At 43.7% G+C, this 16428-nt stretch overlaps 1 protein-coding gene across 2 annotated transcripts; it reads left to right on the top strand.

The window, feature by feature from the left end:
- Positions 1-497: 497 nt before the first annotated feature.
- On the top strand, positions 498-5571 carry LOC124049112 (protein kish-A). Of its 2 annotated transcripts, XM_046370464.1 has the most exons (5): positions 498-612; positions 921-1012; positions 1280-1389; positions 4415-4449; positions 4640-5571. In XM_046370464.1, the coding sequence occupies exons 2-5, from the start codon at positions 1010-1012 to the stop codon at positions 4708-4710; spliced, it is 219 nt and encodes a 72-aa protein (XP_046226420.1). In that variant the 5' UTR covers positions 498-612; positions 921-1009; the 3' UTR covers positions 4711-5571. The 2 variants fall into 2 exon arrangements, with proteins under 2 accessions (XP_046226420.1, XP_046226421.1); XM_046370465.1 differs by lacking the exon at positions 498-612 and having other exon boundaries at positions 628-1012.
- Positions 5572-16428: the final 10857 nt, after the last annotated feature.

Here is a 16428-nt window from a genome sequence, read left to right as displayed (position 1 = left end):
AGGCCACAGTTCCGAAGAAGATATGTCGGCGGATGAACCACAAACAGTTGCAAATGTTATATGTTAATCATGTGATCTGGATACACTTATTGTGAATAAGGTGGATTTTGTAGCATTTACAGCCACAGTTATTAACGGTACAAATGTCTAAGATGTCCTAGAAGCTAGACCTCATTATATCTGCAGCCGACAAGTTTTCTTAATGGCAGACGCACTGCAAGGACTACTGTCGCTAGGAAATATCCTGCCCTCACAGGATCCTTCGGAGCCTGTGTAGGGGACCTGATTAAAACAGTAAAGCAGGATGATTTAGTTGAATAAAAATGTCATTATTGATAGTTTGCATGGATTTTTTCTATGTATTATTATTGTATTTATTATTATTATTATTTAAAAAATGTAACCCTCATTTTTACCTTTTGGGATCTTTATTATCCACCTGTACAGTAGGTGGCGGAATGCACATATAATTGTTGCGAACGCCACTATACCATACAAGAAGAAGAAGAAGAAGAAGAAAAGATGATGAAGAAGATGAAGAAGATGATGATGATGGGATTGGGCCATGTTACAGAGTGCATGACAGAGATCGACTGACATGAGATTCTCATAGTAAGCAGCCTACTTAATTTGCAATCATAACCGAATGCTAGTTCCATTTTGATTTCTATAAATTGCTATATCTTTGTTTCCATGCGTCAGGCTTGTTTGTAAACAAAGCTCGGGCAACGTAGCTTGCACTGCACACGTGTGGCTAAATGCAAAACATGTCGCACGTACCTGAATGTCCGACCTACCTCAAACTGCACCAGCCTACGTTGTTAGATAGTTGGATGTGTCTTGTAATATATGAGGGTCGACATTTAAACCTACAACAGCTGCAAAAATATAGTTTAAATGGCAAAACGCCACGGTTTCAGGTCGTCTACTGTTCCCTACACGTCATCTGTCTGCGACGCTACGGGAATTGTGAGGTGGCAGCTAGCTAGGTAGCGGACCTACCTCCGACATGGTGAGTCTTGAACACCAGCATAGATGTAATAACTTCAATCGCCGCATTAAGATATGTTTTGTGAATTGTGTGGAATTTCTTTCACTCTTTAAACCGTTCTTATTAGTTAGGTAGACAGGTGGCTAACTATTTAGCTATAAGCAAATTCCTCAGCGAAGCCAGCTGAGCTAGCTAGCTAACTTGATTTATCCAGAATTGTGTCATAAATGCATCCTTGAAAGATGATGGATGTTGAATCAGCGATAACCGCTCTCATTCCCTCTCTAGTCTGCCATATTTAACTTCCAGAGCCTGCTGACAGTGATCCTATTGCTCATTTGTACCTGTGCCTATCTCAGAGCCATGGCACCCAGTCTCCTGGACAAGAACAAGACCGGGTACTTACTGACAGTATTAGATGTGGTAACGATAAATGGAAAGATACGTTTATAACATTAATGTGCACCAGTTTTTTTCTTCTTATGAACTTTTAAACTACTACTACTAGTTTGATTAACAGTCACCCATATTAACAAACGTATTTTGTTTAAAACATCGCATTTTTCTAGTATAGGCTACTTATCGTAATGAACAATATCAGTAAAATGCCAGCTATATGTTATGGTCGGTGTCTAAACCTTTGGTTTATTGTCCCAGTTCTAGTATGTACTGACAGTGTTATCCCACTGAGCTAAAGCCCTAGTTGTTAACTACAGATCCACAGCCCTGGACTTAGCCTGCTAGAGCCAATGTCCAAGTATTTTTCTTCTCTATCACACCAAAACACCCACACAGACAGTGATGTTAATCCACTGAGTTAAAGCCTAGAGGCCTATATTTGTTAGTTTCTGAAAGACAACATTCAGGGAAAGCGATGTTACCCCAACGGCCAACTTTAACCCCAGCAGTAATCCATCTCTGATACACTAACATCATTGCTCAATCCATGATGCCTTTCCAGGCACTCTCACCATTCTGGGAACCCTTAACCAAATCTCACACTTGGTAGCCAGCTAACTACCTCAAGAGACTATTCTGTCTGTCACTGACTCTTTGCATAGGTCTCTACTCAGAGTAGTAGGTCTCGACTCAGATCTTTTGGCTGTGTTGACTCTATTCCACTTCATCCATGTAATGCTCTGGGGAGGAGAGTAGAGCTTTGTGTTTTTATGTGTTCCTTTAGAGGATTGGAAGTGTTTGCAGCTACTAGCGGTGATAAACAAGACTATATCACTATCATAAACTAGACAAGTAACTGTTTCTGAATCTGAGTGAGTTTGGTATTTGGGACCACATCATACATACACATCACATTAGTTCAATGTTGTTCTTGGTAGGGGGAACCTAAGCGCTGATTACATCACAACAGTTCAGTCTTTCTCTCTTTTCACAACTGTTTTTTCCCTCTATCCTCTGAGTGAGGGAGGCTAAGGCAACAAGTTGTGTGCCACATGTTGGGTTAGGGGAAAATGAGGGGATTATTGTGAGCCAGTGATCTGAGCTTGGAAAACACACACTCCAAGACAAATTAGAATGACACACTGCCTGGGCATTACAGTGCTGGCGTTAACACATCTTTTCCACTTTCTGAATGTGTTCTACTAATCTAAATCTATTTGTGTTCTAAGGGGACTGGTATCATTCAGCAGTGATATGGTGCTGAGTGTGTTTAGACAAGCAACTGAACCAGCTCTTCTCCTCTTTAGGCTAAAGAAAGGAAAGTGATGGGAAGATGGGGGGGAAAATAGGAAGAGTGCTGGCTGAACCAATGTGAATCTGTCTCCAGTAGCAGTTCTGGTGGCTAAAGAAAGGAAAGTGATGGGAAGATGGGGGGGAAAATAGGAAGAGTGCTGGCTGAACCAATGTGAATCTGTCTCCAGTAGCAGTTCTGGTGGCTAAAGCTTTTCTGCACAGACAGAGATGAGTGATGGAGAGAGGATAGTGTGTTCTGTTGTGGGTTTAAAACTCCAGCGCAGACCGACTCCCAGAGGAGTGCTTACGCGCAGTCTACACTCTGACCTCTAACCCCTGACCTTTGTCACAGAGCTGATGTTGGGCTCAGTCCCAAGTCTCTCACATGGTTTCTTGTCTGGTCTTCCTCATACACACATACATACATACACACATACATACATATACATATATATGGGCCTGGATTTTATTTTCCCGCTGCACTTCTCGCACATCTGTCTTTATTTCTGAGAATAAAATTAAAATTAGACATATGCCGGGGGGGGCTCTTCCCCTCTCCCTCCTCCTCTATGGCCGCTACTGAGGGGAAGGAAATTAATTCAACTGTCTGATCCCCTAATCATCCCCATCAAGATATGGACACACATCATTTCCCTCTGCCAGTTCAGTTGAGGGCTAGTGGGCTAATTGGTAGCCTCTAGCATCACCTTACTGTACCTCAGTCACCCACTGTCAGTCCACATGTGTGTTTACTAAACTCACGACTCCCTGATGTCAGTCACCCACTGTCAGTCCACATGTGTGTTTACTAAACTCACGACTCCCTGATGTCAGTTCACCCACTGTCAGTCCACATGTGTGTTTACTAAACTCACGACCCCCTGATGTCAGTTCACCCACTGTCAGTCCACATGTGTGTTTACTAAACTCACGACCCCCTGATGTCAGTTCACCCACTGTCAGTCCACATGTGTGTTTACTAAACTCACGACTCCCTGATGTCAGTCACCCACTGTCTGTCCACATGTGTGTTTACTAAACTCACGACTCCCTGATGTCAGTTCACCCACTGTCAGTCCACATGTGTGTTTACTAAACTCACGACCCCCTGATGTCAGTTCACCCACTGTCAGTCCACATGTGTGTTTACTAAACTCACGACCCCCTGATGTCAGTTCACCCACTGTCAGTCCACATGTGTGTTTACTAAACTCACGACTCCCTGATGTCAGTTCACCCACTGTCAGTCCACATGTGTGTTTACTAAACTCACGACTCCCTGATGTCAGTTCACCCACTGTCAGTCCACATGTGTGTTTACTAAACTCACGACCCCCTGATGTCAGTTCACCCACTGTCAGTCCACATGTGTGTTTACTAAACTCACGACCCCCTGATGTCAGTTCACCCACTGTCAGTCCACATGTGTGTTTACTAAACTCACGACCCCCTGATGTCAGTTCACCCACTGTCAGTCCACATGTGTGTTTACTAAACTCACGACCCCTGATGTCAGTTCACCCACTGTCAGTCCACATGTGTGTTTACTAAACTCACGACCCCCTGATGTCAGTTCACCCACTGTCAGTCCACATGTGTGTTTACTAAACTCACGACCCCCTGATGTCAGTTCACCGACTGTCCTCTTCCTTACAGTCTATATGGGCTGTCTGTATCTCTCTTGATCTACTCTTTACCTAGCTAATTAAAATTACTTCTTTCTTTTTTCAGCCTCTTGGGTATCTTCTGGAAATGTGCTAGAATAGGTACGTTGAACCCAGATCTAGAAGACATGTGCTGATGGCCATCTATCTATAAGTTGTTGCACTTTTAGAACCCAGTGTTGAAATACTGTGGTCAGAGGTTTTTCTGAACACCACAAAAGCATTCACTATTTCCCTGTTAGCTTCTGAACTCTCCAATCATCACCTCTGACCTCTACCATCTGCCCCCCAGGTGAGAGGAAGAGTCCGTACGTGGCGGTTTGTTGTGTCGTCATGGCCCTCTCCATCCTCTTCTCCGACTAGCAACCCACCCTGCCCCGCCACGCCCTGCACACTGGGATTCCTAGTGGCAGAATAAAGAAGACTGAGTCATTCAGGAGAAGCAACAGCAGTATCTCCACTCTCAGAGGCCTGTATGGGACACAGCTGTGTTTCTTTTCGGTGGGGTGCCGTGGGGGGCGCGGTTAATGTTCTGTAGTAACACATAGGGACCCACTCTAGAGAAGATCACAAGCCTCCTTCTCCATCACTCCCTCATCCTTCTGGTGGCCATTTCACAGTTTAGCCTCAATCAGTTGTTAACCAACGGCCTCCTGGATCTCTCTGTAAACACTGACAGTTGTTGTCCTCTGATATTAACCGTAGGGATTGCCCCATGTTTTTCACTGCACTCTGATTTGTAATGAGGTCCATATGGTAGATGGACAGATTTTGGGGAGGAGTGTTTTGAGGAGTTGACTGTTTTTCTGTACATAAGACTCCATTGATTAGACTATTGGACAGTTGTGCCTTTCTGTAACCCAGGATTGTTTTTTTCATTGATCACTGGGGGTATGTCACGAAGTGGCTAAATTTCAAAAACATTAACCCCGTATTCAACTTAAATTATCATTCAGAAAATAAGTATTTGATTAGTGTAAACTAGCTAACTGATCCTGTTTGGTGAAACGCGACCCTGTGGTAGTGTTCCATGTTGTCTTTTTTTTTTTATTCCATGTTGTCTTTTTTTATTCCATGTTGTCTTTTTTTTTATTCCATGTTGTCTTTTTTTTATTCCATGTTGTCTTTTTTTTGTTGCAGTCGTGAGATTTGATGGTCTGTGCAGCGCGACAGGCTGTGAGGCTGATACCTAAAGCTTATTAAAGATCAGTGATACCATCAAGAGCAATGTGCAGTTTCCTTTTTCCCTCATCTTGTCTAATTGTTACCATACACCTGCAAAAAAAGATTGCTCAGATGTGCGAGTGCCTTTTGAGTTACTGTGTAGCGTATCTGAAATCAATAGCACCTGGAACATGCTCATTATGACAGCACTACAGCCAAACTGTCATTAAATCTGAAATAAAGACAACTGTTGTCTCCTGAGGGATTCATTTCCTGTTTGACTTGTTGCCTGTACATACAACTGACAGAATCTCCTAATACACATTAAGAAACTGGAAAACAGGCCAACTCCTCTACTACCTAATGGCTACACACACACTGGACCTGGACCCTTATCCAAAGCCTGGTAGCCTAGAATAATGGTTGTATTTGCAGATCTTGAGTATAGATTTTCCCTCTCGGAAGGCTGGGATGATTTGTGTTAGGGGGACTGTTCTCGAGAGATTGGTTTTAGGTGGACTCTCGTGGAGGGATTGGTGTTGAGGGATTGGCAGTCGTACTGGAGTTCGTTAGGTTGATGTGGGTCAACAAATGAACTCACTCCAGCCAACGTCTGGGTCATTTATTGGATCATTTATTTAATTTGGCAGGTCAGACATGTCTCCCATCTAGGAATGGTCCAACAGCAGAGACGAACAGCTTGCAGTGTCGGTAGGCTAGTAGATGAAGGTAGTAGAGGTACGCGGGGCTGCAGGTAGCCTAGTGGTTAGAGAATTGGGCCAGTAACCAAAATGTTGCTAGATCGAATCCCCGAGCTGACGAGGTCAGCCCCTGTCGTTCTGCCCCTGAACAAGGCAGTTAACCCGCTGTTCCTAGGCAGTCATTGTAAATAACAATTTCTTAACTTACTTGCCTAGTTAAAGGTTCAATAAAAAAGAACTTGCCCGACTATATGCGATAACCTGAAAATCTGAGGCCCGCACTCGACTGTAACCCTCTAATTTAGAAAATGCGTGGTAGGCTACAGTCCAACGGCGGAACAATGGTTTTTGAATCTTTTTGTCTGATTATTTTAAATGTTCCGCTTATAATTTCAGACATTTTGGTAGACTTCGTTAGTTAACGTAGATACATGCAGCTTCTCGTCTGCCATTGTTTCCCTAGTCTAAATAAAAACCTTGCTGACCAGAATGTCATAAATCAATAAAATGAGTGTTTCAATCTAGTTGACATCGGTAAAGTAATTTAATCTCTGCTTCTTTTGCAGAGCAAAGGTTTTTAGGGCTCGTGGAGAAAATGCAATTGCTAAAAAAATCTTTCCTGTTTTTTTTTTGTGTGCAAAATGTCCAAATGACAACAGTTTGACTGGTTGTTTGGAAATCGAAAGCTGTGAAAACAACCCAACATGTTTCTGATTAGATTTCAGTTTGGCTTGGATGCACATTTTATGTGGTTGAAATACTATCAGCTTTTGTGATAGTCTCTGTAGAGGTGCTAGCTGCGCATTCGCATTCTCTCAAGATGCTGAAATAAATCAATCCTATTTCTCCACTCCTGTTTCCTAGCCTACATTTGGTGTATCATTTTACTGCAAGAAATGCTTAATTCTGCAGGAGTTAATATTAATGTTAGAGGTTAGACCTACAGTCCGTGTCCAGATTTGTTTCTACACATGCACACACTGGCAAAGATTTCTTGCTGGAAAAACTGAGTGATAGAGGGCTTTGCATAGGCACTTGTGTTTTTTTTGTGGGACTGGGGAAAGAAAATGCTTGGAATGTAAAATAACATTATAAACCTGTTCCCTTGCTTTTAAAATAATGGTTCTGTTCCGGAACAGTATAGATCACTTCGGTTCTGATTCTGTTCCTCATGTTCTTATTTTCTGGGTGTTGGTTACGGTTTCCTGAAACGGTTCCAACCCCTACTGCTAACACAACCTACTGCTGATTGGTTTATTGAGGTCTATAAGTGTCCCTGTTACTTGTGCAGGGAATCAGTTAGTTAGTTGACAGGAGTGGACCCTTTGAATTCTGGGTTGACTGACTGTGTACTGTAGGGGTCCTGCTGTATCCTGTCATTTTTGTGCCAGAGAGGCCTACAGTGCTGTGACCTACCTAACCTAAATCCTGTTGAATATTATGCTGACCAAGCACATCAACTACAGCATGTTTACCACTGGCCTACAGCCACACCTGATGGACAGAATAGGCTTATTAACAAACACACACACACTTGTTAATCTCGTTAACCCTGGCAGAACAGGGTCTGAGTGTCTGATCTCGACTCCACGCTCCTCACTTTCATCTCTCTTTCTCTCCTCTGCCCAGGGGAACCTTCCTTCCATCTTACTTTAGCATCACTCCACTCACAGGCCCTAAACTATCCTTCCGCCCCTGATGGCTTCACACACATATATATACACACCCTGGTCTAAATGGCTTCCAGGATGAGCTGGAGGTAATGAGGACTTTCTGTCATCTGCCTTAGGTCTCAGGTGATGAAAGACATGTACAGTCACTATCTAGCCATTCTAGAAAGAATAAATGTGTCTAAATTGGCCGTATCATCAGTGCTGTCAGTTCTTGCCGTTTCTCTCTCTTTCCAGGATCTGTTGTGTGTTTGCCAGTGTTTACGTATGTGACCTAAAAGAGAGGGTGATGGATGCAGAGGGAGCCAGGTCAGACAGGCTTTTAGGCAGGGTTTTAGACAGCTAGCTACACAGCTGGGAGAAATGAGGCTGACCTAGCACCCCTGACTCCGCTCTATCCCCCCTCCAGTCTCTAACAGACTCCACTAATAAAGCTTTCACTGAGACTATGGGACTCTATTAAACCTTTCTTCAGTTTTTAAGTGTTAAACAGTAACAGGAGAAGCCATTCACTGTGGTTTATCTGGCCAGTTAGTTTCTCAAAGCAGCACTGTGTCCACATGTCCTTATTAAACATACTTTAACACAGAGGCCTGGGATGGAGCACCTGAGGTCTACTGTGTGTTCCAGCCCCATTAGTCCTTGCTGACTAACACACACACATATACATACTTACACAACGCTAGCTAATGTTCCCATAACGCTTCCCTAATGTTTGCTAACGTTATAGGACAGGAGTCTGGGCCAAGGTGATTAAGCTGTGAAGTTTGGCCTACTCAAAAGATTCATCTCCATCAGAAACTCGCCAGTCTTCTCTCGACCTCGCTCTTTCTCTCTCTCGCTCTCTGGGAAACTACTAGAGTTTAGATTCTAGAAACTGAAGCTGTGGACTTAAGACTGGTCTTGGTTCTAGGAATGAAAAGGTATGTAGTAGTTTTTTTTTACCATGATAGAGAAATCTGAGGGACAGAGGGAAAGAAAGATGGGAGAAGGAGGGAAATGATGGCTTTGAGGAGACATCTGGGGTATAGAGGGAAAGAAAGATGGGAGAATGAGGGAAATTATGGCTTTGGGGAGACATCTGGGGGACAGAGGGAAAGAAAGATGGGAGAAGGAGGGAAATGATGGCTTTGGCGAGACATCTGGGGGACAGAGGGAAAGAAAGATGGGAGAATGAGGGAAATGATGGCTTTGGGGAGACATCTGGGGGACAGAGGGAAAGAAAGATGGGAAATGATGGCTTTGGGGAGACATCTGGGGGACAGAGGGAAAGAAAGATGGGAGAAGGAGGGAAATGATGGCTTTGGGGAGACATCTGGGGGACAGAAGGAAAGAAAGATGGGAAATGATGGCTTTGGGGAGACATCTGGGGGACAGAGGGAAAGAAAGATGGGAGAAGGAGGGAAATGATGGCTTTGAGGAGACATCTGGGGGACAGAAGGAAAGAAAGATGGGAAATGATGGCTTTGGGGAGACATCTGGGGGACAGAGGGAAAGAAAGATGGGAGAAGGAGGGAAATGATGGCTTTGGGGAGATATCTGGTGGACAGAGGGAAATAAAGATGGGAGAAGGAGGGAAATGATGGCTTTGAGGAGACATCTGGGGGACAGAGGGAAAGAAAGATGGGAGGAGGAGGGAAATGATTGCTTTGGGGAGACATCTGGGGGACAGAGGGAAAGAAAGATGGGAGAAGGAGGGAAATGATGGCTTTGGCGAGACATCTGGGGGACAGAGGGAAAGAAAGATGGGAGAAGGAGGGAAATGATGGCTTTGGCAAGACATCTGGGGGACAGAGGGAAAGAAAGATGGGAGAAGGAGGGAAATGATGGCTTTGGGGAGACATCTGGGGGACAGAGGGAAAGGAGGGAAATTATGGCTTTCGGGAGACATCTGGGGGACAGAGGGAAAGAAAGATGGGAGAAGGAGGGAAATGATGGCTTTGAGGAGACATCTGAGGGACAGGGAAAGAAAGATGGGAGAAGTAGGGAAATGATGGCTTTAGGGAGACATCTGGGGTACAGAGGGAAAGAAAGATGGGAGAAGGAGGGAAATGTTGGCTTTGGCGAGACATCTGGGGGACAGAGGGAAAGAAAGATGGGAGAAGGAGGGAAATTATGGCTTTGGGGAGACATCTGGGGGACAGAGGGAAAGAAAGATGGGAGAAGGAGGGAAATGATGGCTTTGAGGAGACATCTGAGGGACAGGGAAAGAAAGATGGGAGAAGTAGGGAAATGATGGCTTTGGGGAGATATCTGGGGAACAGAGGGAAAGAAAGATGGGAGAAGGAGGGAAATGATGGCTTTGAGGAGACATCTGAGGGACAGGGAAAGAAAGATGGGAGAAGGTGCGAAATGATGGCTTTGGGGAGACATCTGGGGGACAGAGGGAAAGAAAGATGGGAGAAGGAAGGAAATGATAGCTTTGGCGAGACATCTGGGGGACAGAGGGAAAGAAAGATGGGAGAAGGAGGGAAATGATGGCTTTGAGGAGACATCTGAGGGACAGGGAAAGAAAGATGGGAGAAGGAGGGAAATGATGGCTTTGAGGAGACATCTGAGGGACAGGGAAAGAAAGATGGGAGAAGGAGGGAAATGATGGCTTTGAGGAGACATCTGGGGGACAGAGGGAAAGAAAGATGCGAGGAGGGAAATGATGGCTTTGACGAGACATCTGGGGGACAGAGGGAAAGAAAGATGCGAGGAGGGAAATGATGGCTTTGACGAGACATCTGGGGGACAGAGGGAAAGAAAGATGCGAGGAGGGAAATGATGGCTTTGACGAGACATCTGGGGGACAGAGGGAAAGAAAGATGGGAGAAGAAGGGAAATGATGGCTTTGGGGAGACATCTGGGGGACAGAGGGAAAGAAAGATGGGAGAAGAAGGGAAATGATGGCTTTGAGGAGACATCTGGGGGACAGAGGGAAAGAAAGATGCGAGGAGGGAAATGATGGCTTTGACGAGACATCTGGGGGACAGAGGGAAAGAAAGATGGGAGAAGAAGGGAAATGATGGCTTTGGGGAGACATCTGGGGGTACGGTACTGCAACTTGTCTTAAATTAAACCAGGAAACCTGATAAGGCCTCTTCCTTAGTGAATGGACCCTCTGTGCTTTTGTTATGAGCCCCCCACCTCAACTCCACACTCCATCTGGACCCTCCCCCACCACCCCTGGATGAAACGTTTGGGTGAGTTGCTTAATCAACGTCACAGATATGTGAGCTGGCAGGGACCTCTGGCTTGACTCCAGCCTTGATCCCCCCCCCCCCCCCCCCCCCCAGCCCACAGTTTCACTTCTAAACACTGAGGATCTGCATTAGGCCTTGTGAAACTCAACAGTGTGGTGCCCATTCGGGAGTGTACTCCAGGACTCGATCTTGGCTCTGAACCAATATAGTTTGTTTGATGATGGGGACACTGACTGCCAGAGAAATAGATGGGACTGGAAAAGAGCTTCAAGCTGTCTCGTGGTTATGCGCGTGCACACAAACATGCCCTCACAGACACGCATGGATGGATGTATGCACACACACCGTTGATGGCCTGAAGAATTATCAGGTCATCTGGCCTTTGATTTCACCAATCTCTGCAAACACTTTTCCTCACAAAGGGTGATTGTGCTGAATAAGGGAGGTAAAATGTGTCATTGGCCAACACTAAACAGCTCAACTACTCAATTGAAGTCATCTGAAGCCATTACTGTATACCAGAGTTGGGGGTCAATTCAGTTTTCAATTGTAATACCTGGTGAGTTTCAATCCAAGGCGCATTATAGAGCAGCACATTTGAGAAATTGTCTTTAACCTCTACCGGATCAGTGTCAATAAACTGGGACGATTGTTGTATACAACAGACAACTTTCCAGGAGATAGACATGTCTTATATGGGCAGAAAGCTTAAATTGCTGTTAATCGAACAGTGTCTTATTAACAGTAGCTATTATAGTGAAAACAATCCCATGCTATTGTTTGAGGAGAGTGCACAACAACTTTTATCACAGCAACTGGTTTGATGCGTACACCTCTGAAGGTAAATAATGTACTTCAGTAAACTTGCTCTGATTTGTCGTCCTGAGGGTCCCAGAGATAAAATGTAGCATAGTTTTGTTTTTTAAAATGTAGGAACTGGGGTCTACAGTTTGACCCCATTGCTGTCTCTGGCTCCACACCCACCCCGCCCGGCCATCTAGCTGGATGTGTGTAAGTTAGTGTATAAGCTAATGATCCATCATGTATGACATTCCTGGGAGTGTGAACTTTTTTTTATTACCATAGCATTTTTGTATGTTCTCTATAGTTATGTACTTAAATCTATCAATTGACCAATTTGGCACATTTGGGCAAACTCCTGGCAGACTTGATATAAAATATTGTGCACTAATGTGCACTGGTCAGTCTAAACTTTTGCACACACTGCTGCCATCTGGTGGCCAATCTAAATTACACCTAGACTCCTATCTGAAAGTATGGCCTTTCTCTTGCATTTAAAAAAAATGAACACATGTTTTTTTTGTATTATCTTTTACCAGACCTAATGTGTTATTCTACTACATTAACTTCCCTAATGTTTGCTAATGTTATAGGAGAGGAATCTGGGTCAAGGTAATTAAGCTGTGAAGTTTGGCCTACTCAACAGATTCTCTTCTCCATCAGAAATTTCTCCTCTCGACCACTCTCTTTCTCTCAGGGGGAAACTACTACAGTTCAGAGGCTAGAAACTGAAGCTGTGGACTTACGACTGGCCCCAAGGTTGAGGTGATCATTGAGGGCCTGGAATTTGGGACCAAATACTAAACTTTGACTACTTTAATACACATTCTGTATAAGCGAATTTGACCCAAAACTTTGTCCCCTAAAATGGTGGTGATTATGTACAGTGCATTCGGAAAGTATTCAGACCCCTTGACTTTTTCCACATGTTATGTTATAAACTTATTCTAAAATTGACAACTTTTTAAACTGAAATCACATTCACGTAAGTATTCAGTACTTTGTTTAAGCACTTTTGGCAGTGGTTACAACTAAGTCTTCTTGGGTATGATGCTTCAAGCTTTGGCACACCTGTGTTTGGGAGGATCTCTGCAGAGCCTCTCAAGCTCTGTCAGGTTGGATGGGGAGTGTTTCTGCACAGGTATTTTCAGGTCTTTCCAGAGATGGTCGATCAGGTTCGGGCTTTGGCTGGGCCACTCAAGGACATTCAGAGACTTGTCCCAAAGCCATTCCTGCGTTGTCTTGGCTGTGTGCTTAGGGATGTTGTCCTGTTGGAAGGTGAACCTTCGCCCCAGTCTGAGGTCCTGAGCACCCTGGAGCAGGTTTTCTTCAAGGATCTCTGTACTTTACTCCGTTCATTTTTCCTTCAATCCTGATGAGTCTCCCAGTCTCCACCGCTGAAAAACATCCCCACAGCATGATGCTACCACAAACATGCTTCACCGTGGGGATTTTTGTACCCTTCCCCAGATCTGTGCTTCGACACAATCCTGTCTCTGAGCACTATGGACAATTCCTTGAACCACGGCCTGGGTTTTGCTCTGACATGCACTGTCAACTGTGGGACTTTATTTAGACAGGTGTGTGCCTTTCCAAATCATGTCCAATCAATTGAATTTACCACAGGTGGACTCCTATCAAGTTGTAGAAACATCTCAAGGATGATCAAAGGAAACAGGATGCACCTGAGCTCAATTATTGAGTCTCATAGCAAAGGGTCTGAATACTTACAGTGGGGCAAAAAAGTATTTAGTCAGCCACCAATTGTGCAAGTTCTCCCACTTAAAAAGATGAGAGGCCTGTAATTTTCATCATAGGTACACTATGACAGACAAAATGAGAAAAAAAAATCCAGAAAATCACATTGTAGGATTTTTTATGAATTTAATGCAAATTATGTTTGGTCAATAACAAAAGTTTATCTCAATACTTTGTTATATACCCTTTGTTGGCAATGACAGAGGTCAAATGTTTTCTATAAGTCTTCACAAGACTTACACTGTTGCTGGTATTTTGGCCCATTCCTCCATGCAGATCTCCTCTAGAGCAGTGATGTTTTGAGGCTGTTGCTGGGCAACACAGACTTTCAACTCCCTCCAAAGATTTTCTATGGGGTTGAGATCTGGAGACTGGCTAGGCCACTCCAGGACCTTGAAATGCTTCTTACGAAGCCACTCCTTCGTTGCCCGGGTCTTGTGTTTGGGATCATTGTCATGCTGAAAGACCCAGCCACGTTTCATCTTCAATGCCCTTGCTGATGGAAGGAGGTTTTCACTCAAAATCTCATGATACATGGCCCCATTCATTCTTTCCTTTACACGGATTAGTCATCCTGGTCCCTTTGCAGAAAAACAGCCCCAAAGCATGATGTTTCCACCCCCCCATCTGGCACTACAGGATTTGAGTCCCTGGCGGCGTAGTGTGTTACTGATGGTAGGCTTTGTTACTTTGGTCCTAGCTCTCTGCAGGTCATTCACTAGGTCCCCCCGTGTGGTTCTGGGATTTTTGCTCACCGTTCTTGTGATCATTTTGACCCCACGGGGTGAGATCTTGCGTGGAGCCCCAGATCGAGGGAGATTATCAGTGGTCTTGTATGTCTTCCATTTCCTAATAATTGCTCCCACAGTTGATTTCTTCAAACCAAGCTGCTTATCTATTGCAGATTCAGTCTTTCCAGCCTGGTGCAGGTCTAAAATTTTGTTTCTGGTGTCCTTTGACAACTCTTTGGTCTTGGCAATAGTGGAGTTTGGTGTGTGACTGTTTGAGGTTGTGGACAGGTGTCTTTTATACTGATAACAAGTTCAAACAGGTGCCATTAATACAGGTAACGAGTGGAGGACAGAGGAGCCTCTTGAAGAAGAGGTTACAGGTATGTGAGAGCCAGAAATCTTGCTTGTTTGTAGGTGACCAAATACTTATTTTCCACCATAATTTGCTAATAAATTCATAAAAAATCCTACGATGTGATTTTCTGGATTTTTTTTCCTTCTCATTTTGTCTGTCATAGTTGAAGTGTACCTATGATGAAAATTACAGGCCTCTCTCGTCTTTTTAAGTGGGAGAACTTGCACAATTGTTGGCTGACTAAATACTTTTTTTGCCCCACTGTATGTAAATAAGTTATTTCTGTTTTCTATTTTTAATAAATTAGCTACATTTCGAAAGTTCTGTCGTTGCTTTCTCATTCTGCGGTATTGTGTGTAGATTCCTGCAATTTTGAATTTATTTAATCCATTTTAGAGTAAGGCTGTAATGTAACAAAATGTGGGAAAAGTCAAGGGACCTTAATACTTTACAAAGGCAAAAATATAAATGCAACAATGCAACATGCAACTGAGTTAAAGTTCATAGAAGGAAATCAGTCAACACAAAAAGTGCCGTAAATTTCTAAACCTTTCACTCGATATGGATAAAAATACCCTCAAATGAAAGTTGACAGTCTGCACTTTAACCTCCTAGTGATTGTATCATGTGTGTTTTTGTTTACCCATCCTTGTGGGTACCAAGGATGGGGGTTAGGGTTACAATTAGGGTTATGGTTAGAGTTTAGGTTAGGAGTTAGGGTTAGGTATAGTTTCAGGATTAGAGGTTTTTGGTTAAAGTTATGTTAGGTTCGGGAAAATAGGATTTTGGATGGGAATCAATTATTTGTCCCCACAAGGATAGCAATACAAAATGGTGTGTGTGTGTGTGTGTGTGTGTGTGTGTGTGTGTGTGTGTGTGTGTGTGTTTTAGTACAAGGCCATTGGTGGTTCTGATGTATTCAGACATGAATTCTGAGAGACTCAGAAAGATAGTGAGAGAATAGAAGAGATGATATGGCAATGATAAGGAAATAACAACTAAAGGAGTCAAATGAAGGTGTGTAATAAACCTGATTTATACCGTCCACAGATAAGGTCGGTGTATGTGTGTCTCTGTGTGTCGTTGGAACCAAAATTATTTTCCAATCGTTCTGAGCAGAAAGAACCCCTATGTATTTATTTCGGTTCCAATATTCAGACCAGAATTATAAAGTTCTGAACTGGGTCGAACGGTTCATGTAGTTTTTATCTAGCTCATTCATTTACAACACCAATTAGTGTGGATAGAGCAGCATGCTATGGAACGGCCCGAGCTAGTTGTTTACATGTTCGATGGACAGATAAGTGCAGGCGTGCGATGCGATTGCAATTCCACTGGTGAGGAAAGAGAGAGAGGGGTGGGGCATGGAGGGGGCTCGGCTTGAAGCACTGAGCGTCATGATGTGATGTGGGTTGGAATGAGTTTAGGCTATTACATCATTTCTTCAATGCATTACAGAAGAGGCTCCACATATGTGTGTGTCAATATATATATAAAAAAGTGGCATTTCTATTTTCTTCAATGTTATTATGAGTATCGGTAGCAATAACAGAAGAAACACATTTGGAATTACATACCTACTGTATAAAAGAGGGGAATATCTTTCTAATGATGTCAACGTTTTAATGACGTCAACTCCTAATATTGAGCAGATTACACTCGTTGGAGTATCTGACATAGGCTTTGAAAAGCACCCACGAATGCCACTGGCTG

This window comes from Oncorhynchus gorbuscha, linkage group LG11, assembly GCF_021184085.1.
Source record: "Oncorhynchus gorbuscha isolate QuinsamMale2020 ecotype Even-year linkage group LG11, OgorEven_v1.0, whole genome shotgun sequence".
In the NCBI taxonomy this organism is placed as follows: domain Eukaryota; kingdom Metazoa; phylum Chordata; class Actinopteri; order Salmoniformes; family Salmonidae; genus Oncorhynchus; species Oncorhynchus gorbuscha.
The sequence above is the reverse complement of the archived record's forward strand: the minus strand, read 5'-3'. Positions and strand labels throughout refer to the sequence as shown.

Bases quoted from the DNA above. Each gene is read 5' to 3' on its own strand.
- LOC124049112 (XM_046370464.1), top strand. The intron at 1,390-4,414 runs GTACTTACTGAC...TTCTTTTTTCAG, and splicing joins CTGGACAAGAACAAGACCGG to CCTCTTGGGTATCTTCTGGA. The intron at 4,450-4,639 runs GTACGTTGAACC...TCTGCCCCCCAG, and splicing joins CTGGAAATGTGCTAGAATAG to GTGAGAGGAAGAGTCCGTAC.